Source organism: Amia ocellicauda, chromosome 11 (assembly GCF_036373705.1).
Source record: "Amia ocellicauda isolate fAmiCal2 chromosome 11, fAmiCal2.hap1, whole genome shotgun sequence".
In the NCBI taxonomy this organism is placed as follows: Eukaryota; Metazoa; Chordata; class Actinopteri; order Amiiformes; family Amiidae; genus Amia; species Amia ocellicauda.
The window spans coordinates 31064270-31090319 of NC_089860.1; the positions used below are offsets into that span (position 1 = coordinate 31064270).

Here is a 26050-nt window from a genome sequence, read left to right on the forward strand (position 1 = left end):
GAAATTTAAAATTAGGTTTAGACAAAAACAAGAAATCTTGGCATACAATTGAAAAGAACACTATGTACAATACTTCTAAGGTAGCAAATGTCTCCCCAGCAGTACATTTTTTCATAGTTCAGATACACATTCCTCACTCCATTAACACCAACAATCGCACCCATAAGACAACCAAACCCACAACACAACACACAATATGGTGACAAAGGTTCATTTAGGTGTGGTAACCTGCAATTTGAGTTGTAAATGTCCTGTAATACAAGTTACGACCACTAGCAGTCACTGGAGCTACAGTTTGTAAAACGGGAAAAATGCCAATTATTATTATGGCGTAATTAAACACCTGCTTCAAATCATAGGAATGTGGTGATCCAGTTAAGGGAGATATTTATACACTGGGTGTGGAGAAGACTGTGCTTGTTTGTCAGAATCCATTTTTTGTATACAATTCAGTGTTCCTGTGCTTTATTTGTAGGTCTGTTTGTGTATTCCTTCAAAAACAAGTCTCACCCCATTCGCTTCCCAGAGAATGAATGTGGCTTTCGGCAGGTCAAAAGAGCAGCTTACATAGTAATACAGTGTAAAGTGTTACCATTGTAAGCACAGTTTAATGAGCTTATGACCTATCTATGCTAAGGTCTAGCTATGTTATTAACGTCTCTCCTCACCCGTCCTGAGGGCATTGCCTGCTGCTTAGGAGAGGTATAACAATGTTGTCTACTGCATTTCCTGTTTATGTGTAGGCAAAACAACCTTACAACTTAATGCAATCATCTCCATGTTTACCTGCTGGCACTACACAACATTCAGACACCGTCTCCCCCATTTGTCTTCTCTTCCTCCTCCTCCTGCACTGAAACAAGCAAGAAGACAAATATACATACAAGTGTAATTGGGAGGCCAATCCTCAGCACTGTTGCCTACAGCAGAATAGAGATGCATCAGAGCCCTCTGGTGGTAAATGCAAACACATATCCTCTTTCTTACTTTTTAGTTATATCATATACGACACTATATATCGCCTGAACTCTAAGGTATGCGCTACACAAAGCTGTTATGAGATAACTAAATCTCGTTCGTATGGAACATACAACAATAGTGAGGAGCCTTCATATAATTATAGCAAAATCTTGACAGGTGGAGCCAGAGGACTACTTCTGCATTTACAAAGAAACCAGAGGAAATAAAGAGGGAGTCCATTCAAGTTGCACTTTATATACACAAAGGTTGTGGGTAGTCAGGAGAAAGCCACTCGGTCAGTTAATTCTCTGAGATCCTTGAAGAAACAGCGGGATGAAAGCCTCTAAAGAAAAGCTGCTAGCAACGACAAACAAGCATAATGGTGTCCTCTTTAATAGTGATCTTTTGAAATATACTTATATAACACGCACAACACAGTTTCCCAATGTAACAGTATCTCTCTGATTTAGTGTCTAATTTGTTGTCTGGCCAATGAAGTCGAGGGCACGAACACAAGAGCCACTTCACTTCACACAGGAAAACAAGCATTTTCATTGTTCAGAATGTTTAGTCAGCAAATATTGTTTTTCACTCGCTGTCCTTAACACAGGGTAAAAAAAAACAATATTAGCAACAATATTAGCAACAAAAAGTGAATGTCAAGATCATTTTGTAAGAGCCATGCATTTCGTACAATGTTTATTTAAGACTTGAGGGGTAGGGAGTGCATTTTGAGGCATGTCAAATTGATTGAGAATGAATGCAGTGATCATTAATATGATATTATTGCTACACTGCTAATTGATAGTGTACATTTACTGTTGCTTTTCCATGTATGATTATTACTTATTAACTTCCAAAAGCACTTGTATCTGCATCTACTTAATTTTTATCTTGTAGATTTTCTAAGGTTATGTTTTTTTAATATATATTTTGGAGTAAGTGTTAAGCGTAATATTTAAGGCATAATGGTTTTTAATAAATATATAGTATTGCTGTACACAACGTTCACTTCAAAGGCTGGGGGGGTGGCCATTTATTGCGAGTCCGGCAGTTAACACTATCAATATTGGGGGCGTAAAATTCCCCCCAGTCCCCCTAAACCTACGTCTATGGCTGCACAATATCAAAATTGAGTATTCTGATAAAAGCTCATTTTCATTATTCAAAACTTAAAGTCTAAATTGCGTACCTTAGCAGTACTACATGTGTTGGGTGTATTTATTATTTTATTTTTATTTTTTTAAATACCATGCTAGCTTGACACAATCTTGTTCGTAGGCAGTTTTGGGGCAGGTTTCATTCTCTGGGAGCTCTACCTTCAGGTGACATCTTACTGTTATTATACTCACAGGCTGCTTGTTATTCTGACTGACGGCTACATTACACATTGGATGACTAATTATTTATCTATACTTGCTTCAGGCTGAAGCAGTGTGAGGTCTAAGAAGTTCAGGGTCAGTTTTAACCCATTGGGAGTAATGTACTGGGACACAGAATCAACATTGCTGGATTTTTCCTTATTCTATATTTCATTAACAGTTTAAAGATTAATGTATCATTTTTACTTAAGGCTTAATTTCTTCCTTTGGGAAAGCTATCCATCAAATTAATCTGCTATGCAGTGATCTACATCTATCTATGCCCACAGACAAATGTATGGACCTTACTGTTCCTAAATCAATCAGGAGAAAAACACATCAAAAGTGATTATAATATGATTAAAGCCCACATCATAAAGAAGTAATTATTTTTGTTTAGAATGGGAAATGATTACAAAAGAATTCACCTCCATTATTCAGGCTGGGACAAAACTAGGTACTGCACTGTTCTTGTGCTTACAAGCTACCGCTTATTCCTTAAATATCTCAAATATATCAAATAATGTTTAAAATACACTCACCTAAAGGATTATTAGGAACACCTGTTCAATTTATCATTAATGCAATTATCTAACCAACCAATCACATGGCAGTTGCTTCAATGCATTTAGGGGTGTGGTCCTGGTCAAGACAATCTCCTGAACTCCAAACTGAATGTCTGAATGGGAAAGAAAGGTGATTTAAGCAATTTTGAGCGTGGCATGGTTGTTGGTGCCAGACGGGCCGGTCTGAGTATTTCACAATCTGCTCAGTTACTGGGATTTTCACGCACAACCATTTCTAGGGTTTCCAAAGAATGGTGTGAAAAGGGAAAAACATCCAGTATGCGGCAGTCCTGTGGGCAAAAATGCCTTGTTGATGCTAGAGGTCAGAGGAGAATGGGCCGACTGATTCAAGCTGATAGAAGAGCAACTTTGACTGAAATAACCACTCGTTACAACCGAGGTATGCAGCAAAGCATTTGTGAAGCCACAACACGTACAACCTTGAGGCGGATGGGCTACAACAGCAGAAGACCCCACCGGGTACCACTCATCTCCACTACAAATAGGAAAAAGAGGCTACAATTTGCACAAGCTCACCAAAATTGGACAGTTGAAGACTGGAAAAATGTTGCCTGGTCTGATGAGTCTCGATTTCTGTTGAGACATTCAGATGGTGGAGTCAGAATTTGGCGTAAACAGAATGAGAACATGGATCCATCATGCCTTGTTACCACTGTGCAGGCTGGTGGTGGTGGTGTAATGGTGTGGGGGATGTTTTCTTGGCACACTTCAGGCCCCTTAGTGCCAATTGGGCATCGTTGAAATGCCACGGCCTACCCGAGCATTGTTTCTGACCATGTCCATCCCTTTATGACCACCATGTACCCATCCTCTGATGGCTACTTCCAGCAGGATAATGCACCATGTCACAAAGGTCAAATCATTTCAAATTGGTTTCTTGAACATGACAATGAGTTCACTGTACTAAACTGGCCCCCACAGTCACCAGATCTCAACCCAATAGAGCATCTTTGGGATGTGGTGGAACGGGAGCTTCGTGCCCTGGATGTGCATCCCACAAATCTCCATCAACTGCAAGATGCTATCCTATCAATATGGGCCAACATTTCTAAAGAATGCTTTCAGCACCTTGTTGAATCAATGCCACGTAGAATTAAGGCAGTTCTGAAGGTGAAAGGGGGTCAAACACAGTATTAGTATGGTGTTCCTAATAATCCTTTAGGTGAGTGTATGTCTGAAAGGAACACAAAGTGTATCAAAAATGTATTCTACATTCACTTTACACAAATTAACCTTCATGCTTAATCAACAAGAACTGTGCAGAAAAGAAACATTAAACTCTCCTTCCTTCCTTCATTTCATGTTCCTTGTGGGTCTTGGCCTAGGCTTTCATTTGCAGACCTTAAACCTTCATTTATAATGAAGGTTAGACGTGGAATTGTCCCCATATTGATTTAACATGTAGATGCACAGATAAATGTGAATCAGAGCAGACAGAGGTTTATGATCAGAGAGGCTATGCTTGTGAAGGTTGAAATGTAACAGTAACATTTTATTCTGTGAGAATATAACTAAAGACGGCATTTGTCTTGCTCCTCAAATCTAGCCTGTGATAAAGACACAATTGCAGCTCTGTTTGACTAGAAACAAAAAGGGCTAGATAAATAATGACATACCCACAGATCACAAATTGCATTATATATGTATCCAATCGCAGTTTATTTTATTGTCAGAATGTATAAAAACTACACTAGGGTACAATTTGGTATTTGTTCTGGGGGTAGGTTAAAAGAGTTTAGAAATGGGCGTGATGTTCCTGAGAGACAAGTGTTCATATAGCCAGTGATGAAGTCATCCTTTGTAACATCAAAATAAAAATACAAAAAAAAAAAAACTCAGGGATTTCTTCACAAATCACAGAAATGTATTTTCTAAAAACTAAAATCTACACAAAAGGAGAAGGCAAGGTTGAATCAGTCTAACAGTGTCACAGACGTGTTGGCTTGAGTACAGGGACTAGCATGTAGAAGAATGAAAATTCTATTTGTCCGGTCTTTAGATTACATCCCACAATAATACCACAATGTGAATCCTTTCTTCTGTCACCTAATAATGCAAAATAAATGACAAATGAAAATTAAATTTACTAAAAATCATTCTTACTTTAGCATTCCAACCAGTAACTGGCAACTGTAAATAAAGAGGAAAATCTTACCATAATATCATGCACGTGATAAGTTACATAAAAATACTGACAAAAGGATGCTTTGTGAATCAAGACTGAAGGTCACATACTCTTACTCTTAAAGTGAAAGGCAAGAATGTTTCCATTTGATTCAGATCAGAATCTAACCATAACCATTTTCTGCAAAACTGGGGAAAATACTCCAGTGCTATACAAGAATATGATCTCTATCTGAGCAAAGGAGTGAACACTAAATACAACCATTATCTTGCCACTTAAACTGAACTTCCACTTTCCATACAAAATTGAGATATGACCTTGGTTTCTGAATGGTTTCTTTTCAAAGCCAAAGTCTTGTCAGATTAAAAACCCTGCAAGCACAACTTCCATACTGAACACAAACATGCTGTGTATAGTATAAAATCGCTATATGTACAAATAAGAGCCAAGGGAACAATTGTCATATCTACATCCCCTCACCCTGATCAGCGGTTACCTTGTCTTCATGCTGCTGGTATTGGTAGCAGGTCTTTTTTTTTTTTTTTTTTTACCCCTTCCACAAACAGGGGTTACCTGGCACCTTTGAACTCGAGGAGCTGGCGGTTAACTTGGGACTAATGCTCTCCATCACCTCCTCCTTCTCGACCACGCTGGTCTCCAGTGGGTCCTCTTCTTTGGCATGCTCCGGCACCTGGTACAGCGACTCCTCACTCGGAGAAGTCAGTCTGTGCAACCTGAAGAGAACAGGAAGCTCCTTCTACCCACGTGGCACCAGGCATCTTGGCAGCTCTGCACCCTGACAGTTATAAGGGAGCTGGGAAGGACATCAGAAAGTATACCACCTGAAGACCCACTGAGAATTGGAGGATGGCCTGGTAACTAGATAACCATCCCATCAAGGAAATTGGTGAAAAGGTGTCCACAGAACAGAGATGATTCTCAGGGGAATAAACACCAAAAGATCCAAATACTTTACTGAAAACATGTTTATTTCTTCATATAAAAAAGAATGACAAATATTTCATGTTAAAAGATTCAATGGCTTCTGCCATTTCAGTAGACAATATTTATTTAAAATCTACCAGACATCGGGTATAAACTCCCCCCCTTGCTGGTCAGGTATTTTAAATAACAAAACCTGTTGTAGCATTACAAAGCTTGTACATCTTAAAGTGTGTGGAAGAAGCTTCATAAAAACTATGTAATTATAATTCCTTAAAATTGTCCATTTAAAACAGGTATTTTCATTTTAAATGTGGACTGGTTCCCATGAAAGACCTCACACAATTCAATTACATTTTGAACTTTTCCCTGCAGTACACACTCAACATAAGGTTAAAGAAAATTGTTTTAAAGAGTTCTGCACTTCCTGCCAAGATTAAAAACCAAAACAACTGCTCTCTTAATAGCCACTGGTGAGGAGAAATCTTGATTGATTTCTGCAGCATGGCAGTCAAAGGTTCAGCAAATCTGCTCAATCAACTGGAACCCATAGTTTGTCGAGGCTGAATCAGTCCTCAAACTGCTGATACGTACTGCACTAACTGACTTACTGAACACATTGATTTAAAATGAAGGGTGTGGATATTTGTCGATTGTATATTACATGTTCTGTAAACCAGCTGGTCGTGTGTGAATGAGAGACAAAAAATATATATATTCCCTCCAAAACCATGTTCCAAATAAACAAATACAGTCCTCTGCTGTTCACAGTGTTGATTTATTGACAGCAAACCTACACGGCAGTGGGTCAACTGGAGAAGCACCATTTACAACACACCGACCAAAGTGTGAAATGCTCTTCCACTAAGTTTATATACATAAAAGTCTCCGATCAAGCATCTGGCCAAAAAGAATGCTCGTCAGTCACAGCAACACGCTTTCCTCTTGAATAAAACCTAATCAAATCTGACTACGGTTGGCTTTTGAACAGGTGGAATACCTCTTAAAAACATCATGACGACCATCCAATAAATTCTCTCAATGCTGCGTTTTCGTAAAGGGAATGTTTCTAAAAAGTGGCCAAGTTGACGATTCCCCACTGTGATCCATTGTACTGCTGTCCCAAAGGCATTACCTTGAGCGCTGCGTGGCACAATATTGACCTACAGAACCCAGGGCAGCACTCTGGACAGTCTTCAGAGCAGCTGTTCGGGGAGGCAGATGTTTCTTCGTCGTGACAGAGGTGACACGTTCTCCCCCCCCCCATGGCTCTACTGGATCTCTCCCATGTAGAGTCTTTTGTCACTTGAGCCTGAAAGAACTGAAAGAGGAGAGAAAATGATAGCGTCAGTTTCTGTTCAGCCTTCAAATACATGGATTGTTTTCCTTCATAAGCAGGACTAGTTAGCAGATCGTAATGATTATCCACTTTCCTCCCCAGACCTACAGCTATGGTAGGTGATAAAGTATTCGAATACTCATTCGCCATTAATTCCGTACTCCAGTGTGGATGCTCTTACCTATGGGCTCCTCTGGGTGGAAGGCTACTTCGTTCACCGAGCCAGCATGGCCGGGCAGCTTGTACAGGATTCTCCGGGACGTGGTGTCCCACACATACACAAACCTGCAAGACAGAAGAAGTGCTTTGGTCAGTTCTTTTGTACAGGATTAGCGTTGAAGCATTGGATAAGAAATCTATCAAAATCAAAAACTCAGTCCAGGGAATTCTGACAATCAAAAATTCCAAGATCATAAAAATTGGGACAGACATCATCATATATACACACAAAACTAAAATGCAACAGATGCACAGTAAATCGATCCATGTGCAAACTTTCATTTCAGCTTTATTGCTACCTTGAATAAATTTCACAATATTCAGGCACTACCCCAAAAATAATACACTTACAGAAAAAACATTTATTGTATCTGTGGATTTCATTGTGGGGGCTGCATGAAGGAATGCAAGTGATTTTCCATTAATACAAATTGTGCTGCAACAGCTCCATTTTTAATTGGTCAAAGAAGATGGGTGGATATTTTTCTTCTCTTTGGGTTGTTATCCACTATCCGTGTGCAACTTATCCTTTTTTATAGAGTTAAAATAAAAATAAAATTAGATCTTGTCAGTCTCAGTAAGTCCGTTAGAGCATTGCATCAGTGAAAGGAGAGAGAAAATTAAAGATACAGAAGTCAAACATTTCCCCCCCCCCATAAATCTCTGCAAGCACAGATGTACCAGCCACCTCACCTGTCTGCAGATCCTGCAGCGATCTTGCTTCCATCAGGAGACCAAGAGCACCTCAACAGGTTCTAAAGGGGTAAAAAGGAACCACCTTTAACACCAGTACTTTCTTGTCACTTCAGCTTTTGTAATACACTATAATGATGTAAGCCCTACAGACACTGTTAGACAAATCAAGCACAATGCTCAGTGTCAAAGTAATTTAGCCAAATGCTAAAAATGCTTCATACAATTTAATTTAAACTTCAACTGTGCTTAAAAACTTCAGAAAAGCATGAAAATGTTCTATGCATTTTAGTCTTCTGGTTTTCTGCATATTTTTATCAGCCATTAACATACTCTCACAATAGTGTGAATCCCACCCATGTGTCAGCCAATCTTACCTTTTCAAAGTTATGAACGGCTCCCTGGAATATCTTCACACACCTTTCCTTTGGTGCGAACGGACGCACATCCCACACTCGAACTGCACAACAAAGACAAATTGAATAAGGATATGATAAGGAAGATAAACATTGCACAATACTTTTCTATTTCTAAGAGCTGTAACATCATTCTTACACTGGCCACTTTTAGGAGCCAAACTAGAGCAGTGTAGGCCAACCTACAATTCGACCTAAAGACAGCTTGCTGAAGGAGGCCTCGAAACAGCTTAGGTCTGTCCCAACTGCACTGCAAACACAGCTGGGCTTGGGACAGATCACACACAATGTGAGCATCTCTAGACAACTCCGTTATGAATTGAGCGTCACTTCAGACAACTCCGTCAATTGGAAGACACAAAATGTTTCTTATTAAATGCTTACTCATTTAAAAAAAATATTAACTGCTCTATTTGATGAGAACTATTTAATTCGATGGGTGAAAATTAGAAACTGAGTCCAAAACAAACAAACTGGTATATGATGCATCTTAGGTGATTTTAATTTTTTTTTTTTTAAATGCAGTCTAACCAATTTTTCTGATGCCTTGATGTTAATTTGATAATTAAAAAATATTGCATCAGAACAGTGATTACCAAACCTGCCCAGAAACATCCCCTGCCTGCTGTTCTTTTTTGTCCTAACTCAGCAGATTGCTAAATTGAATCTATAACTGAATTAACAAAGCCATATACAGTTCAATTAAGCTACAAGTATTAAGCTAAGTATTTGGCAAACAGTTTAAGCAGGTATAAATCAAGCAATTTCTAAACGAGGGAGGTTCGTTTCTGCATTTGTCCACAGGTTTCATTCTCGCCGTGTATCGATATACACAGGAAATTTACTTGGGTCATAAACGTTACATTTTAATCATTAGTAATTTTCTCTCAGTTTTTATTTTAAATAAAAGGATAATACAAAGTTTGCATTTAGCATTCAAAACTAATTTAAGATGGGAGTAACGATCTAACTTGACTGAAAATTCTGAAAACCATAGGCACACTGAAGTCAGTGTACAAACTAGGGTACTAGGAGACCACAAAAGGACTAGTAAGCTGCATTTTGTAAATTCACTTAAAAATAATAAGAGCAGGTCTACTGGGAGCAGCGCAAGTTAATTAATTCCTCATGAACCAAGTAAACAGAAAAAAACCCTCCAGTCTGCTTCAGAGCCAGTTTTGAGCAGAGGAGGCATGGGGGGGGGGGGGGTGATCACCTGTGTTGTCCATGGAGTTGGAGAGCAGGTAGGAGCCCTCAGAGCTGAGGCTCAGTCCAGTCAGAGAGTCTCCATGGCCATTCATGGTGTAGATCAGCTTGTTCTGTCTCAGGTCCCACACCTAGACAAAGAAAATCACTACAAATATCAGACATGCTTGTTTGCACAACCTTGTGAACTTGGGTTTCAGAAAGTGTTGCCACCCCCCCAAACATTTACAAAATCAACATTATGTTAAAATATATCTTTACACTGCTGCACCAATTGCTGAATATATTCCTGCTCGTTTTCGTACCCATCCCAAAACCCCCCTGCCCTTCTGGTCTGTGTGAATGACACTATTTCAAGGTCAACAAGGAAACAAAGTGCTGATATGTTGAGAACCGACATCCGAAGGCAGTTGTTATATTGACTGGATGTTTGAAAGCAGGCTAACCATTATGCTGAAGCCCATTACCCAGGATCCTTCACAGAGGGATTAGGTTTGTGCAGGAAACAAACAGGCACAGTCTGCTCAATAATTCTTTCGTAAAATGCTTTTGTTGCAACCAATGTTACTCTCCCGCAAGGCAGACTGAGCCTCCACTCCTTCCATGCAAGCTGTGCACACACCACCATTCATCTTTCCATAATGAGGACGCCTACCTTAATATCGTTGTCAATACCTCCGGAGATAATCTGGTCACTTGTGTCATTGAATGTTACAGCCAGGACCTGATAGGTGTTCTGAAAGGTGTGTACAGAGGCCTTCTTCCTGATGTCCCAAAGCTTCAAAGAGACAAAACACTGACTTTAACGCTTATTCTGCCAACATTAACTCCTGCTTGAACCGGTATAAAGGAAAATATGTATTAGAGAGTACACACTTAACTGAATCTTCATCTTTAGGCTGAATGAGTTCTAGTAAATTCTAGTAATGTCTCATTGTTGATTAAATTAAATTAATTGCCAAATAACAGTTTCAAATCAGGGGCGTGAATACCTTCAAATTATACATCACACACACCTTTCCTAGACCCTATCGAACAACTCCCATTCTTCACTGTACTTATCTTGATTATCCCCCACAATGTTTGATTAAAAGTTAAATGGTTTCCATTACTAATCAGTAGATGAATACTGATGACTAAAATAAGCATCTTACTTTAACAGTGCCATCATCACTGCCTGTACAGACCACCTGCGGTCCTCTTCTGGCTGGATAACAAGAGTTAACGAATGACGTGTGTCCTTTCAATCTCTTGATGCGCTCGCCAGTCTCACTGTCCCACACCGCCACTGTTTTGTCTGTGGATGCCGAGAACAGCAAGCTGCACAGCAAACGAAGAGAGTGTCAGCACATACATTTTTTCCTTTTACTCCAACTGTTCATTGTCAAACTTTCTACAGTCTCTTTTGAACAGTTTTCTGATCAATAATATAATCATAAAAGCCATGAAGGATTAAGCAAGACACACTTCAGCAACTTTCACCATATAACCTAAGTAGCAGTTTTTAGAAGGGGGTTAGAATTGCAAGCTACATGTAGCATATGTGGTGAATCCAGGGTACAGAATTTTAAGAATTCGTAAGTTACCTGCCATCTGTGTTATAGTGTATCTCCATGACGGCTCCACTGTGGCCTTTGAGGGTGGCATAATTGTCACAGTCTCCATAAACACTCCATAGCACTGTGAACAAAACAGTAAGGATAACTGAATTAGCGGCTTTTTTTTTTTTTTTTCCCACAATAATCACATGAAATATCACAGCCTTTCCCAAAAAAAATAAAAATTAGAAACTTTCAGAATGAACCAAATCCAAAGATGTCATGGGTGACAGAGAGAACAAAGCATATGCTACAACACACACAGGGCCATAAGCAGAATAATGAGGGATTTCCCAAAAATAACAAATAAAGAAAAAACACTGTGGGGAGGGATGACAGTACTAGACACAAAACATGTAAACAAAGACATTCAAATGTGGACAATCTTTTAAATTGTTACAAATAAAACAATTTTTAAATATGTCCTTCAGCTCACAGATCAATCTGTCATAGCCAGCTGATGCCAACGTGGATCCATTGGGGTGAAACTTGGAGCAGTACACTTCTCCCTCATGTCCACTGAGAAGCATAATAGGCGCCTGCAAACTGGAGCTTCGAGGGGGTCCCTGCAACAGAGTCAAGTACATAACACCATTTAAACTGTGGGGGAAATGTAAGGTTGTAAAAAGCACAGTATGTTGCAAGTTAAATCGTAACACAAAAGGTTGTATATTGTATGTGCGTGTGGAAAATGTATGTACACTTATTGTACAGTAGGAATGTGAACGTAAACCTTTTGAGCTTATAACGTTGCACTGTGGATACATTTTGGTTTTAGTGTTCACATTACTGAAGAAATGCATTTCCAAAATACTTTACAAATTCAGCATTAACATTTGTAGCAGAGCCAATTACACAGCGAGACTTTCAATGTGCAAGATGCTGAACCTGCTTATAATTGTATTTAAAAACCCTTGTGCATATAATTGTAGTTCGGGGGAATGTGCGTTTCATATCAATAACCGGTATGTGAATTTAAGCAAAATATTAAAATAAAACGGCAATGAACTTAAAAGCATTTTGTTCAATTCTCACCATTTGCATGACTTGTTGAGATTGAGCCGCCGCCACTAACTCATTCCGTGGTCTCTTATTTATCGGCACCAGGGCCATCTCGTTGGGCCCCGCCACCTTCCTCTTCTTTTGCTCGATCATGTTTATTTCGATATAGAATAAAGTCTAATCTAATCAATATATATATTTAATTGAAATACAGCTTTACTTCAACTACCTTCACTAACAACTACACGAGCATAACCTCCATCCGCAGTAGGGACTTCCGTTCAAGAATCGACCTGATTGGCTCCCATGTCCACTTTTATTTCAATGTTGACTATGATTGGTCAATAACAATCGTTTATTTTCACCGGCACGTATGACAGAGGATTAAAGCGCTTCTCTGATTGGTTCGCTCCATAACCCGGAACTGGAAGCTCGGGTCATGTCGATTGTGCGCTGTTCTTATGGAGGGGCTGCGTGTGCCATAGAAATGCCCGTCGAGGGTCGAGTATACAGATCTGTCAACGCAGCGGAAGACGGAAGTGCAGGTTGGTGTCTATTTTTGTCTCTCTTGTGCTACTAGTGCGAAATATTCATATTAAACGTTCAGCTAAGTAAAACACATGTTATTGTGTATAAATTCCACATTACTTAACCTATGTTAGAAAACTAAAGCATCTACAGCATTAGTTTTGGCTGATTTCGTTCCATGTTGACTCGTAATACTATGGCTTTCTGTCACCCATGATAAGAAAAAAGTTTCAATTACAACACCTTAACAGTTCAAACCTGTATTAAAAAGTGTTGTGTATGACAAAATTATAACAAAGTGAGTTTGAAATACAGTTTACCAACACACACTGAAGTAACAGAATCTACCCCAGGGTTTTTTAAATGGGAACTACACTGGAGTGTAAACATGATAATGCATATACATTAAATCTAATTTCTTTTTAGGATTTTTCTTCTATGCAAATATTAATAATTGATTTGCATATAAAAACAGATTGGTAAAGAACCCTGCTTTAGTATCTTAAGACACCAGTGTTCTAAATTTAGGAGTAATCTGGGAATAGGCTCTTATGAACAAGTTCAAATATAATTCCAGAATAAGTATAGTTACCCTTCAAATAGTAGTCCGAATCAAATCTGCAAAGCAAATGCTGTACTTGATGTATTAGAAACCCTCAGATATTGTGAGAAGTTATCAATACAGTTTTTCCTTGTAAAGCTGATATTATCATTGGATTCAGTCTATGAATGTTATAGTTTGATCTGTGCTTGCTTATGATTAATTTGCAGTTTCCCACCCCCCTCAATTTGTTATCCTTATCTGTTTATTTATACTGTATCATTTATAAGTATTGTGAGATATTCTATCATTTGTGTTTGTGTTTTAGGAATTTCCTCAAGGTGGTGCACTTAAGACACGCACAACAAACCGCATAATGGATGACTATAATAGGAAGCGTCAAGCCATGGAAGAATTGCCAGAGCTGTACAGCGTCCTCAGAGGAGAGGTAAGGCAGAGTCAAGGTTCTCCCAAAGCTTCGCTCCATAACATAACCCCATTTTTGCTCTTTGCAATCACAAGCAATACATAATTGTGATTATATACAGTTTCATTGGAAAAAGAACTCCAGAATTTCAAAGCTATTCAAGTTGTAAGCCCCAGAGTTGTTTTTTTGATAACCCTGTATATTAGTCTTAATTAAAGTATCCCAATTTTCATAACCATAAATTGCAATTTGGCATGCCTTCTTGGATCAATGTGTTTATTTGATTTTGTTGTCAATGTAATCCCAATATATTGTTTGTGCACGATTTGGATTAGAAAACGGCATAATCTGTAAATGAATACATTAATTGACTTTCTTATTCCTGTCTTTTTGAGGTTGCATCTATTATGGAATATGGAGCTTTTGTTAAGATCCCCGGCTTCCGGAAACAAGGTAAAGTTTGTTCCTACCTGCAAGTATTCACAGTACGAACATATTAAAATATAAAAAATTACCTATACATCTATTTATATGGGAAAATCCTAAATTTGCAATTTGTAAAAGTAAAACAAATATATTAAGTGCATTCTCTTAAGCAAATTGGACTCCCGGTATAAATTCCAATGGTAACATAATGGTGTATTAATCTGTAGAAACTGTGTAGATGCACGTTTTTATGCCAAAGTCGACTTTGTCCAGATTAATACCCTGCTTCTGCACCTGGATTTCTCTTTCTCTCAGGGCTTGTCCACAGGACTCACATGTCCTCCTGTCGTGTCGAAAACCCTTCCGAAGTAGTGGAGGTTGGAGAGAGGGTGTGGGTGAAGGTGATTGGCAGAGAGGTAACTGTGATAAGATTATTAATTATGTTAATCTGTTTCAAGAGGCAAGACCAAAAAGCTGTTGGAAGCATGCAGCACATTTTACACATTCGATCATGCATACAATACCTAAACTCCTCTATAACACTAGATTGGAGGGCAAAGAAGAAGACTTTTCCATCTGACCGGAGAATGAATAACATAGTATAAGCATGGGGATAGAAGGTTTTGCATTTCAGTTTGTTATTCAAAATGGTAACTGACAACTTTTTGGCTCTGCTAGTGATTCGTGAATGTGTTGCAGCACTGCTCAGTTTCAATCCTAGAGACAGATCTTCTTGTATAATTTGAAATTTTCCCCAGAACACAATTTCTACAAATTTAAACCGTATTTGAAAACGTATTTGGAAACTGAACCTGATTGTCAGGAAGGTTTTATATATTTTAATATTACTGTAGCATAGACTGGTTGTAATGTTAAATAATTATAGTCCACAGGCAAAACAAAATAGGGTATGTATACATTTAGGATTGTTGGCATCAACATTTCAAATGAGAAGGAAGTAATTGTATCGGCAGAAATAATAGTTTTTGTTTTCCCAATACATTGCAGATATAATCATTAATGCTGGCAAATGTGTTTAATCCTGCTATCAGACCTCTTTAGATTCAAAACCCTTTCTGTACATCAACAGTGTTGCTGAGTTGTTACCTCTTTTTGTTGTTTGTTTTGTTTAGGTACAAGATGAGAAAGTGAAGCTGTCTTTTTCAATGAAAGCTGTCAACCAAGGGACAGGAAAGGATCTAGATCCCAACAATGTGGCATTAGAGTGGGTGATGGTTTAATTATCAAATTTTCTGTCAAATAATAGATGTCTGTATATTGGCAGTATATTTTAAACCAAGAACATGTAATGTCTTAGCCAGGCACTTTGGAGTCCTGAGAGATGGTGGAGTCAGCGACAGATAGTATATGTTGATATTTATGTTACAGTGATGACAATTTTAACGCTGTACCTCTGAATATGTAAAATGGCCCTCATTTCAAACCTGTGATTCATCTTTCAGTCACGTAGTGATTTTTAATGGTCCCCTGTCGTCTATGTTCCTGGCAGACAAGACGAGAGGAGGAAGCGAGAATTCAGGGATTTCTCCCGGCAGAGGATTACCCTGGAGGCTGTTCTCAATACCACCTGTAAGAAGTGCGGCTGCAAAGGTGGGTTTTGGATTATTAATCTATAACTGAATTCATGCCATTCATATTGGAAGAAAACGACCTACAGCTTTATGTATCCTTGTAAAATCTGGCAGATTAACTAACACCTGATACCAGCTGTAATGGCATTGCAAACTAGTCGGGAGGTACTTGTGAAGTGCTTGAGTACAAGAGAACATGCTTAGGAGTTGGGCTACCTTACGGTGCCATATTACATATGGAGGCAATGGATACAATTTAAATGTAAAAAATCAAATCAATCTATACAAAAAGCATTAAGAGAAATTCACAAATTTCTCTAAGTACAAACCATTCATTGTTTGCCTCTGACTAATACCCACCCCCCAGGATGTTCTATAAAATATTAAAAGTAATTTTTTTAATTATACAACATTATAGGTCATTTTGCTAAAGATTGCTTTTCACAACCGGGTGGAGTCCAATATGGTCTACTACCCGATGAGGAGGAGGAGGAGGAAAAAGGACGAGAGGGACTAATGGAGCAGCCCAGCCAGTCAGAGAAAACTGAACCTGCCAAAAGGAAGAAGGTATCTGACTATTAGTTTTTAGTAATGTGTCCCTAAACCGCTACCAGAATCTGTAGAGCCATTAGGCTTGTGCCGATAAGACGATATTAGACTATGATAGTCATCGACGGTAATCTGTTTCATTTGCACTTTGCGTCTCGGGATGCAGAAGCGCTTCCTACCACATCCATCAATAGCGATATGTCATTTTTAATATTGCCCAACCCTAGAGGCCGTCGATTTGGATTATTGGCATGAAGCTCCACTTAATTACACGTTACAATTCTTGAAATGTGGAGATCAACTCCCTGATGATATAAAGGACACAAGCCCACGCCTCGGGCTACTGCAGTCATTTAACCTTTGTTGGTTTAATGTCTCAGTACATTTTCTGTGATACAGAAAGTAAATGTACACATATCACTTCTATGTTGTGTGGATAAGGTAAGCGGCCATGATCGGTAGAGAGCAAAAGCTTTTGTTTAGTTGTGGTATTTAGGAAGACCAAAACCAAATGACCACTTGTTAGAATCCTCTTGCCATAGAGCAACACAGTGACTCTCCATCTTTATTAGAAAATCAGTTATTTATGCGCTTATCAGTCTAGAAAGGTTTAAAAGAGCACATAGATGATGCACAAGACTTGTGGAATAGTGTTCTCTGGACAGACCTGAGTGAGAAACGTTATGTTTGGCGAAAACCAAACGCTGCATTCAAACGGAAGAACCTCATCCCAACCGTTACCCACGGTAGTGGGAGTGTGATGGTTTGGGGCCAATTTGCTGCCTCAGGACACGGATGTTTTGCCATCATTAACACAACCATGAATCTTGCATTGTATCAGAAGATTCGAGAGGAGAATGTCATCCGTCCATGAGCTGAAGCTGAAACGAAAGTGAGTCATGCAAATCCAAAACATACAAGCAGATCTAAAAAAATAATGGTGTGCAGAAGAACTTTCACGTTCTGGAAATGGAAATGTTGTGCAGGACCTGAGGTGAGCGGCCCAAGTGAGCTCTTGAATGTCACTGAGCTGAAGCAGTTCTGTAGGGAGAAATGGGCCACAATGCCTCAAAACTGATGTGAGAGACTGATCAACAGCTACAGGAAACGCTTAGTTGAAGTGATTGCTTTTCAAGGGGGTACCACCAGTTACAGCATCTAAAGGTTCACATACTTTGCACACATGGATATTGAATGTTGAATAATTTGTGGAAAATAGCTGTTTAAACAGTATTGTGTTTTTGTTTTTTTGTCATTAGTTTAATCAGGTTATTTTGATATATTACTAGGACTCTGATTAAGATCGAAATAACATTTTCACACAATACACCTGTCTAAGTTTCTTCAGTAAATCCTTTCCTAATTCTTATCATTGCAAAATTAGTGTATAAAACCTGAGCAACTTTGGCATTTCCAAACCAGTACTGATTTTAAGAGGTTTTTTAAAAAAGTAGTTTCTCATGTCTGGCTCTGTTTGAGACACTTGTTTATACCCAGATACACATACCAATACCAACTTTTGAGATTTGGACATCAAACATGTCTAACTTCATTAGATTAGACACAAGTCCTCGCCTTGGGCTACTGCACTTGTGTAACATTTATGGTTTTAACGTATAGGTACAGTTTCTGTGCTATGGAAAATAAATTTAACACATATGTTTCACTTCTGTGTGTCATGGATAAGGTAAGTGGCCATGATCAGCAAAGAGCAAAGGGAAGTTTTGCTATTTAGGAAGACTGAAGCCAACTGACCACTTGTGAGAATCCTGTCGTCCTTGAGAAACACTGTGACTCTCCATTTTTAACTCTTGATCAGCCAAAGAGACAGACTGAATACTTGATACTAGTCTTGTCTTAATATCTGTTGACATCCGCCGTCTTGCTACATGTAGCAACTAAAAATGTTATCATCGAACAAGCAAACGCAAACACAATGGACCACTCTGTGTTCCTTCAGTAAATCCTTTTGTAATTATTTCTTGTCATTGCTGAATTTGGGTTTAAAATTAGGTATCGGGCATTTCCAAACTAGTACTGATTTAAGTAGGTTCTCTTTTAAAGTTGTTTTTAGTGGCTGTCTCTGTTTGAGAGACTTGTTTATCCACCCGGACTTTGCAGTTGGGAGATCAAACATGTCTAACTAGCTTCATTAGGTTTTTCGCAGACATACATGACACAAGCCCTCACCTTGGGCTACTGCTTTGTGTATGTTTTGTGGGTTTAATGTCTTATTACAGTTTATCTGTGCTCTACAAAGTAAATTAACCCATACACATCACTTCTATGTTGTGTGGATAAGGTAAGTGGCTGTGATCAAGAAAAAAGTGAAAGGAAGTGTTTGTTGTTTAGCCTCCCAGACTATTGGGGATTGAAGACTCCAGAAGACAACAGAAAACGGTAGTGTCGCTGTTGAGTTTCCCATCTCAACCAAAAAGACTGCATAGCATCACTTAATAGATAAGGTACGCATCTCTCATTAACTGCGTGAGAGCCTTGGGCCCTCTGAGAATCCTGTTTAGAACGTTCCAGTAGAGTTTCACTGGAGTCTGTGGGATCACCTTCTACAAATTACCATCTCAATATGCTGATTTAAATGTGCTGTGACCATAAATACATACATAAATGCATGATGAACCCTGAATCGATATTTCGTGTGATTAATAATATCAGCCTATTGCTACAGCTGTTCCTCCGGAATGCTAGAAAAATATATTTAAGTATTTTTATCTGTTTGCCAGTAGATTAATGTTCAAAGAATCTGAAGGAGTATGCTTCATTCCAGATTGTTCAACTCTTAAGTGAAATAAATGCCTCTTGTAAGGCCTGGACGTACTTTCACTTAAGTTCTTGTCTTTTTGACATCCCCAGAGCTGAGCCATTTAAACATTTCTGTTCAGGACATTTACATATATAATTCCTTGCTCTGTTAATCATTGATTTGATATTTTACAGAAAGTAGCCAGGAGCATCTCACAGTAACTGAGACCCCCACCTCCCCCAAACACTATGCAGCTGTATGTTCATTAGTATATAAAATAACAGACCAAATGCAAAGTTAACATTATGAACTAAGAGAAGCATCCACGTGTGTACATTTGATGATGTTTGGAATTGAGGTGAAGTTTTTAATGGGATGGGGGGAAAAAAGGTAAAACATGTTGTAGACTTGTTTATATTGTAGTGAATAGTCCATATGGTATGTCTGTATCCTGGAACACCTCTAGTTGAACGCAGGTTTTCCCGTATCATTAATTTTGCTTGTTGTGGTGCATTTAAAAGTAACTTTGACAGTGCTCATGCAAAACTAAAAGTCCACCTACTGGAAAAGTCTAAATGAGTTCAGTTCTTTTAGCAAATAACATTCTTGCTGGGTTCTTAAGAAAATTCTCATCATTCTGTGAGTTCCACTGTATTGCACTGGGATGACTGGAGAACCCCCGCGTTACAGATCAGCGCACCATGCACGGGTTTGGCTGAATTCCACACGAGCTTGGAGTGTAAATAGTTTGACATCAGTTTTAATTGTTTTTAAAGAAGACTTGCTTCTGGATAAGCTAGATAAATTACATGGAGACTAAACGTTTCCATGCAGGCAAGTATGTGTTCTCTGTGTTGATTGGTCCTGATAAAGATGTATTTCTGTGTAAAGGCACGGACGACGCATGGAAGGTACGGAATTCATGCCAGCACGAAATATTACTCGGAGAGGGACTTGTATAACAAATAATAGTCATGTATGGGAATCGGAGTCATCCGTGTTGGAGGCATAATCCAGTTTGTACTACTACGAGTGGAGGCACTTGGGGTCATATGTGCATATCCATGATTTATTAATCTAAAACTGACCTTCAGCATGTGAAGAATACAAGAATATAGCCTCTTAAACCGCTATTACATATGTTTTTAAGGATTATTATGAAAGGAATGCAGTGACTTACTCCTTTTCACTGACAAGCAGACCATTTAATTTCCACAATATCTGCAGTTTGTGGCTTCAGAAACTTTGCCTTTTACATAAACTTTTCTCAACTGGTAATGTGTACAAGGTATAATTGGGTGTAATTTGAATTTTCCAATTTGGATTATTTGTTAATATAATTCAGTTTTGATTGTTGCCAAACCCCACATATTGGGGACAAATCACTCAAATGAGACCTAGAGATGGAGCCACAAAGGTGGATGATGGCACAACAGAGTCTTATATCGGTGGATGTGCACTTGTGTAAGTGAATGTTCTACACACTTCATGGATCTATGCAGCAGATGTAAGCAGTTTCATGTTGTTGGAACTAGAGCTCTGTACAGGACTTTTTTTCATCCCGTTCCCACCCACTGCTATATTGTTGCTTACATTTTTTTTTTATCACGCTCCCCCCTGCAAAAATCTTAGATCCCTCAGATCCCGTAATGGAGATGCATTGTACCCTGCTATATAAACAGAATTCACACACCATTTTAGTAGTAAAACCTTTATTTAAAAGAAATCGCTTTACATTGTTTAAATCATTTTTCTGATAAACTGCTGTTTATATACATGTACAAACCTCAAATAAAAATATAATGATTTTTTTTTCTGAAAACAAATTTTAAAAAGAGGCTCGAAATCGAAGTGATCCATAAAGTTAGCTTAAACAGCAGGTGTATTTTTAACTACGGTAATTAGAGAACCTATTGAAGAACTGTGAAACAGGATTAGCCTTTTATTTCTTTTTGAAAAACTGAGCTAACAACATTTCTCAAAATAACTGGAGGTTGCTTTTATAAGTGTTCTACGCTCAGTATATTGCTTTTTAACATAGGCTAAATATAGCTAATTACAAACACATTTTGAAACAGAAACAACATATTTGAAATAATTAAAATTTGCCCCATTAACGAATTTCTCTGAGCAAATTGTGCTTTTGCATTCAGTGCAATGGAGTTAAGATACAATAAAACTTATGAATAAACTGAAATTGTTCCAGCTTTCACTCTGATGGAAAATTAAGTTATTTGCAGCTGTTTGTACAGTTCCCATCTTCAGCAGCTGTTTCCTAAATTCCTCATACCCTGTACAATTATTCAGCTGCTCACAACACTCACCATGGGATAAAAGGAGACTCACAAAGAAGCAAGAATTCTGAGTTTGTGATTAGTGAACTATTGGAGATCGAAGCACCTGTTAGTCCCGTCCGTCCCATCCCCCATCTCGGCAAAATATTGCAGTGGCATACAGGGGGAAAATGGGAGCAAACTGTGTTGTATTATATTAGTAATTACTTTGTATTTATTGTGGGTAAATCACAACTTGTTGCCTAATTAAGTGTGCTAAAAATAAACAATAAATTTGAACATCTACCAGTAACTGCTAGACTCAGGCTGCTGGTTAGATGTCATTGCTGATTGGTTAACACAGTACAAACTGTAGTTATTGAAGGGGATTTTGTGAAATCTTGACTAAACCCACAATGAGTTACAAGCATATGTGCATTTAACAGTAATCATCTTGAAACCTGTATGAATGTGAAAGAAAAAGTTTTCCTACTTGGTTTGTGTGGGGAGAATCTATTTATTTTGTATAATATGAGGCTGCTGGTTCTACAATGAAAACCATAGTCAAACATGCAAAATTAAATTATGAATAATAATTAATGAAAATGCAAAAGCAGGGGAACCTGAACTGTCAAGTTTATTTAATTTGTTTGTGCCAAGTCCTTAAATTGAACTGAACTTATACTGACTCTAGAAGCAGGCCCCAACTCGGCCTTTAATATGGCTGGAGGCATTGTCCCAGGTTCCTGATTGGCTGACTGTGCACTCGGAGGGTTTTCTCACACCAAGTAAACCACATAAACATGTAAAGCTCTCTGCAGTTCTGTGGGATGGGCAGAAGAGTAGAACCGACTATGTATGTATGTATGTATTTAACTTTGCAAGTACTATTAATATCTGGCACCCTTTATGGATTGTTGTCTAACGCACTCAAGTTTTGAATTTATGTGGACAGCAAAAATAGTGTGAAGGGGATTTGTATTAATCACATATTGCCTATTCTTTCACTGAGTCCCTTTGCTATTTTTCGTCTCCCCAGGAGAAGAAGCCCAAGAAGAAGAAGAAGAAGAAGCAGAAGAAGAAGCAGAAACGGCAGGATCCCCAGGAGAGCTCCTCTGACTCCGACAGCATGGACAGTTCAGACTCCAGCGATGATGATGATGACGACCCCAGAGCTGCCAAGAGGCGGCGTTCTTCCAGCAAAAGGCACTCGTCCACCGAGGAGAAGAAGAAGAGCAAGAAGCACAAGAGACACAAGAGCAAAGCCCATAGGAAGCATGATTGACCGGCAGAGACTTCTTTAGGTGATGGACTTCATGGTGGAGATCACTTCCCAAGCCAAAGTGCTCAGCTGCATGCTTCATTGAGTCAGGGACCCAGCGTTGTATGATCTTTCAACGTACGTGTGCCTCCGTTTTCTCAGCTCCCAGTCATACTGTGTGTTTCAATGTAGCTTCCATTAATACTATATTTTTCTTCAGGAATCCAGCGCATGGTGTCACGTTCGGTCGGTTATAACAACTTCAGTTTTCCCTGCAAGTTTAGCAGCCTAGATTCCCAACAGTTGAGGAATTGAAAACAAATTACTAGAAGTAAAATTATGTTGGGTCTCTTCACTGTGGATTTAATATAATCATTTTTTTATATATATATATATATATATTTTTTATTTTTAGTTTTATTATTGCTCTCATTGTTTTGTGTTTCTTGTAGATAACCATAATTTTGAATCGGATGTTATGTGACAAATGGTTGATCATCTAAAATATGGAATGCTGACCTTGCCATCTGATGGCTCCCGTAACGAAATAAAACCATCCCCCCTCCTTATACATCTATCAATTTTGAATTGATTGTCTGTCTTCTGGAGCTCATCGTGCACTTGGACCGGAGCCGTATACCTGACGATCTATTCAGTTGATTTCCATATATTTGGCTCTTGATTTGCTTCTGGGTTTGTTAAGTTATGCCACTATGCCACTTGCAGATGATCCCAGTTTTAGCCATTCTGTGTCCTCTGACTTTTTGAATCTACCAATATGTTTCCTTCCTTGAATGTGCACTTTCCTAAATGTCTAGAACTTACTTGAAGGTAAGAGACTGTTAAACAGTGACCGTTGTTTGAACAGATTCCTTAACTTTATCTAGGACAGGAATATAAATCCAATCTGATTGATTGCAAAGCACAACTCGGAACATGTATTAGAAATGCTATTTTTAGGCCACAGTGTGCATGCATAGTGTAAAATAACTGAACTTTGGCTTAGAATAGAGATGACCTTGGGAATTAATTGACTGAGCAGACCCGAAAGACATCTCGAGGCACTGTTTCATACAAAAACGTAAAAAGCAGGACCACAAGAATTGGCTTTTACGTATTCTACGCTTCTATATACTTTTTATTGTCAGCAACATGTTGCTAGCTGATTGTGTGTAAACCAATTCACTGAGATGTTGTATGAAAAATACATTAGGGTGAGCCAAATGGACTTTTCTGAACTATTATTTTTATGATCACTTGATTGCCAATAGACTCCAATGCAATATTTTGTGTCTGGTCAAGATACATAAATAATACAGTTCTGATAGATGCGTATCCCTAAACCCCTTTCCCCCATGGCAGGTGCACATTCTGTGAAAGAATGCTCTTAAACATGTTGAAATGATGGTAGAGTCAATTAAACATTTAACCAAGAATTAAAGATATTGCTTCATGACCTGGTATTATCAATTGACATACGCTTTGGTTGGGTTCTTGCCTGGACACCATCTTAGTGAGGGTGAGAGGAATAGTCCATTGTGTTTACAAGATGGGAGGGAATCCAGCAGAAAAAAAATGTTAGTTTAGTATACTTTTTAGGTACAATTACAGGTGTGTAGATTTAGATAAGTTAAGTTAAGTTGTGACATTTGTTTCTGTGCTGTTCTTTATTCTGTTTAGTTTACTACTTGTAGCAAGATGAGCCTAATATTTCCCATTCTTTGAGGGTGCTGTGGACTGTGGAGGATCTTGCTGGGTGGTAAGGTAAACACTGATATAGAAGGATGTCTGGGTTTTTGGGCATGGAGAGTCTGAGGTGCTGGTAGACTGCTATAGCCCGAGGAGTACCCGTTATATGTTTGTTTTTCCTCGGTCCAGTCTTTTGGCTGGAATGCTCTTGGATTTATGTAAAAAAAAATGTCCTGCTCGGAATACATTCATGGTGTTCAACCTGATTTCCTGCCTGTGACCTTTTCCTGAGCTGTCGTGTTAAGAGGATGGTTTTCTAAGGCCTTGGTTGTACCGGTCACTTGACGTATGCTGACCTGCTTGGCAAAGTCTCACACCAAACTCAATATGTCACCCACATGACGAGAGATGCAGATTGTTCTGGCATGTCTGTTAATGTTTCTAAATTTAAATCTGGGCAAAATTTCTAAGCACAGAACCCTGATAACATTGCCTGTGAACATAGCTAGGGTGATACCCTGTTTGGTAATTAGTCCTTATTGTATTTTTTCACCCTTGTTGCATATCAGATTAAAATGTCCTCTTCCATGTTTTTTCTTACAAGACCTGGGAAGGTAGGTTTTCAAATTAATTATGGGAATACATTTTCTCTGCCTACTTTATACTAACCTCTTAATTCACTCCTGATTTTTAAATGTTATTTTCAGTTTATTAGGTACTACTCCATGTCTGTGTATCAGCATGTGTAAAAACAGGGAATCTGAGAGCTGCTGCTCTTTCAGAGAAGACCTGTCACTCCGTCTGTCTGCTTCAGTGCTGAGAATTAGCTAGAAATCTTTTGCATTTGCCGGTTTCTTGAAGTGCCTGGGGGTAAGTAACGAAAAGAGGGCTTTCTCATTCCATACGGGCAGCTTTGGTGGGAAATTGATTGTTTTAGGAATATATGCATTTAAGATATTTAAGTGTGATTTTCTAAAGTTCCCCTCTTTCCATTGATCTTGATTTGTCATAGTGTTTGTGAGGGCAAGTAGATACATGAGCAAGTCAGGAAACAGTAAGTAGCAAACTCCCATTTCCTTTATTTAAGCTTTCATAACCCCTTTCCAATGAAATGTGTGGATATCCCCCATTAAAAGGGATTTACTCAGGGCATTTCTGTAACTGGGCATCAGCCAAAAAAAAAAAAAAAAAAAACAGCCTACCACTGTGAGTTTATCTATAAAATCTATAAAATGAATTAAATCATTTCCATCCTAAAATGACCACATATGCAATTGGTAGTGTGATTCTTTGTACTAGTCTTTCTGTTATGTGCTGTGAAAGTGTTTCAAAGTTTAAAGAGCAGCTTTTGATCAGCAAAATCATTCATACTTGGAAAAGCAAGATCAGGCTGGGTTTTTCACAGTCAATTTGCCTTTTCTCATTGTCATAGGATCTACTCCATCCATTCATCTTTATAGAACTGCATTTCTTTCCCTGTGTGTCTGTATAAACAAGTTCACGGTCTCACTGTGCTATAGTTCAACCCTGATACCTAGAAGAACAGGGTCTAATA

At 38.5% G+C, this 26050-nt stretch overlaps 2 protein-coding genes across 2 annotated transcripts; one reads left to right on the forward strand and one right to left on the reverse strand.

Moving 5' to 3' along the window:
• Window positions 1–6001: 6001 nt before the first annotated feature.
• On the reverse strand, window positions 6002–12731 carry snrnp40 (small nuclear ribonucleoprotein 40 (U5)). The gene is made up of 10 exons (XM_066717436.1): window positions 12482–12731; window positions 11883–12012; window positions 11435–11528; window positions 11003–11168; window positions 10504–10626; window positions 9859–9979; window positions 8604–8686; window positions 8227–8288; window positions 7496–7599; window positions 6002–7296 (listed from the first exon to the last, which is right to left on the reverse strand). Exons 1-10 carry the CDS (start codon window positions 12599–12601, stop codon window positions 7247–7249), a joined length of 1053 nt encoding a protein of 350 aa, XP_066573533.1. The 5' UTR covers window positions 12602–12731; the 3' UTR covers window positions 6002–7246.
• A 147-nt stretch (window positions 12732–12878) lies between these two features.
• Window positions 12879–23375, forward strand: zcchc17 (zinc finger, CCHC domain containing 17). The gene is made up of 8 exons (XM_066717437.1): window positions 12879–12993; window positions 13846–13965; window positions 14340–14397; window positions 14686–14786; window positions 15504–15595; window positions 15881–15981; window positions 16381–16529; window positions 22585–23375. Exons 2-8 carry the CDS (start codon window positions 13894–13896, stop codon window positions 22828–22830), a joined length of 819 nt encoding a protein of 272 aa, XP_066573534.1. The 5' UTR covers window positions 12879–12993; window positions 13846–13893; the 3' UTR covers window positions 22831–23375.
• Window positions 23376–26050: the final 2675 nt, after the last annotated feature.

Excerpts from the sequence above, each read along its gene's own strand:
- snrnp40 (XM_066717436.1), bottom strand. The coding sequence starts at position 12,601 with ATGATCGAGCAAAAGAAGAGGAAGGTGGCGGGGCCCAACGAGATGGCC. Across the intron at positions 10,627-11,002 it reads GTGATGATGGCACTGTTAAA|CTTTGGGACATCAGGAAGAA; the intron begins GTAAGATGCTTA and ends GTCTCTTTGAAG. Across the intron at positions 7,600-8,226 it reads GCTGCAGGATCTGCAGACAG|GTTTGTGTATGTGTGGGACA; the intron begins GTGAGGTGGCTG and ends TCTGTCTTGCAG.
- zcchc17 (XM_066717437.1), top strand. The coding sequence starts at position 13,894 with ATGGATGACTATAATAGGAAGCGTCAAGCCATGGAAGAATTGCCAGAG. Across the intron at positions 14,787-15,503 it reads TGAAGGTGATTGGCAGAGAG|GTACAAGATGAGAAAGTGAA; the intron begins GTAACTGTGATA and ends TGTTTTGTTTAG. Across the intron at positions 15,596-15,880 it reads CCCAACAATGTGGCATTAGA|ACAAGACGAGAGGAGGAAGC; the intron begins GTGGGTGATGGT and ends TGTTCCTGGCAG.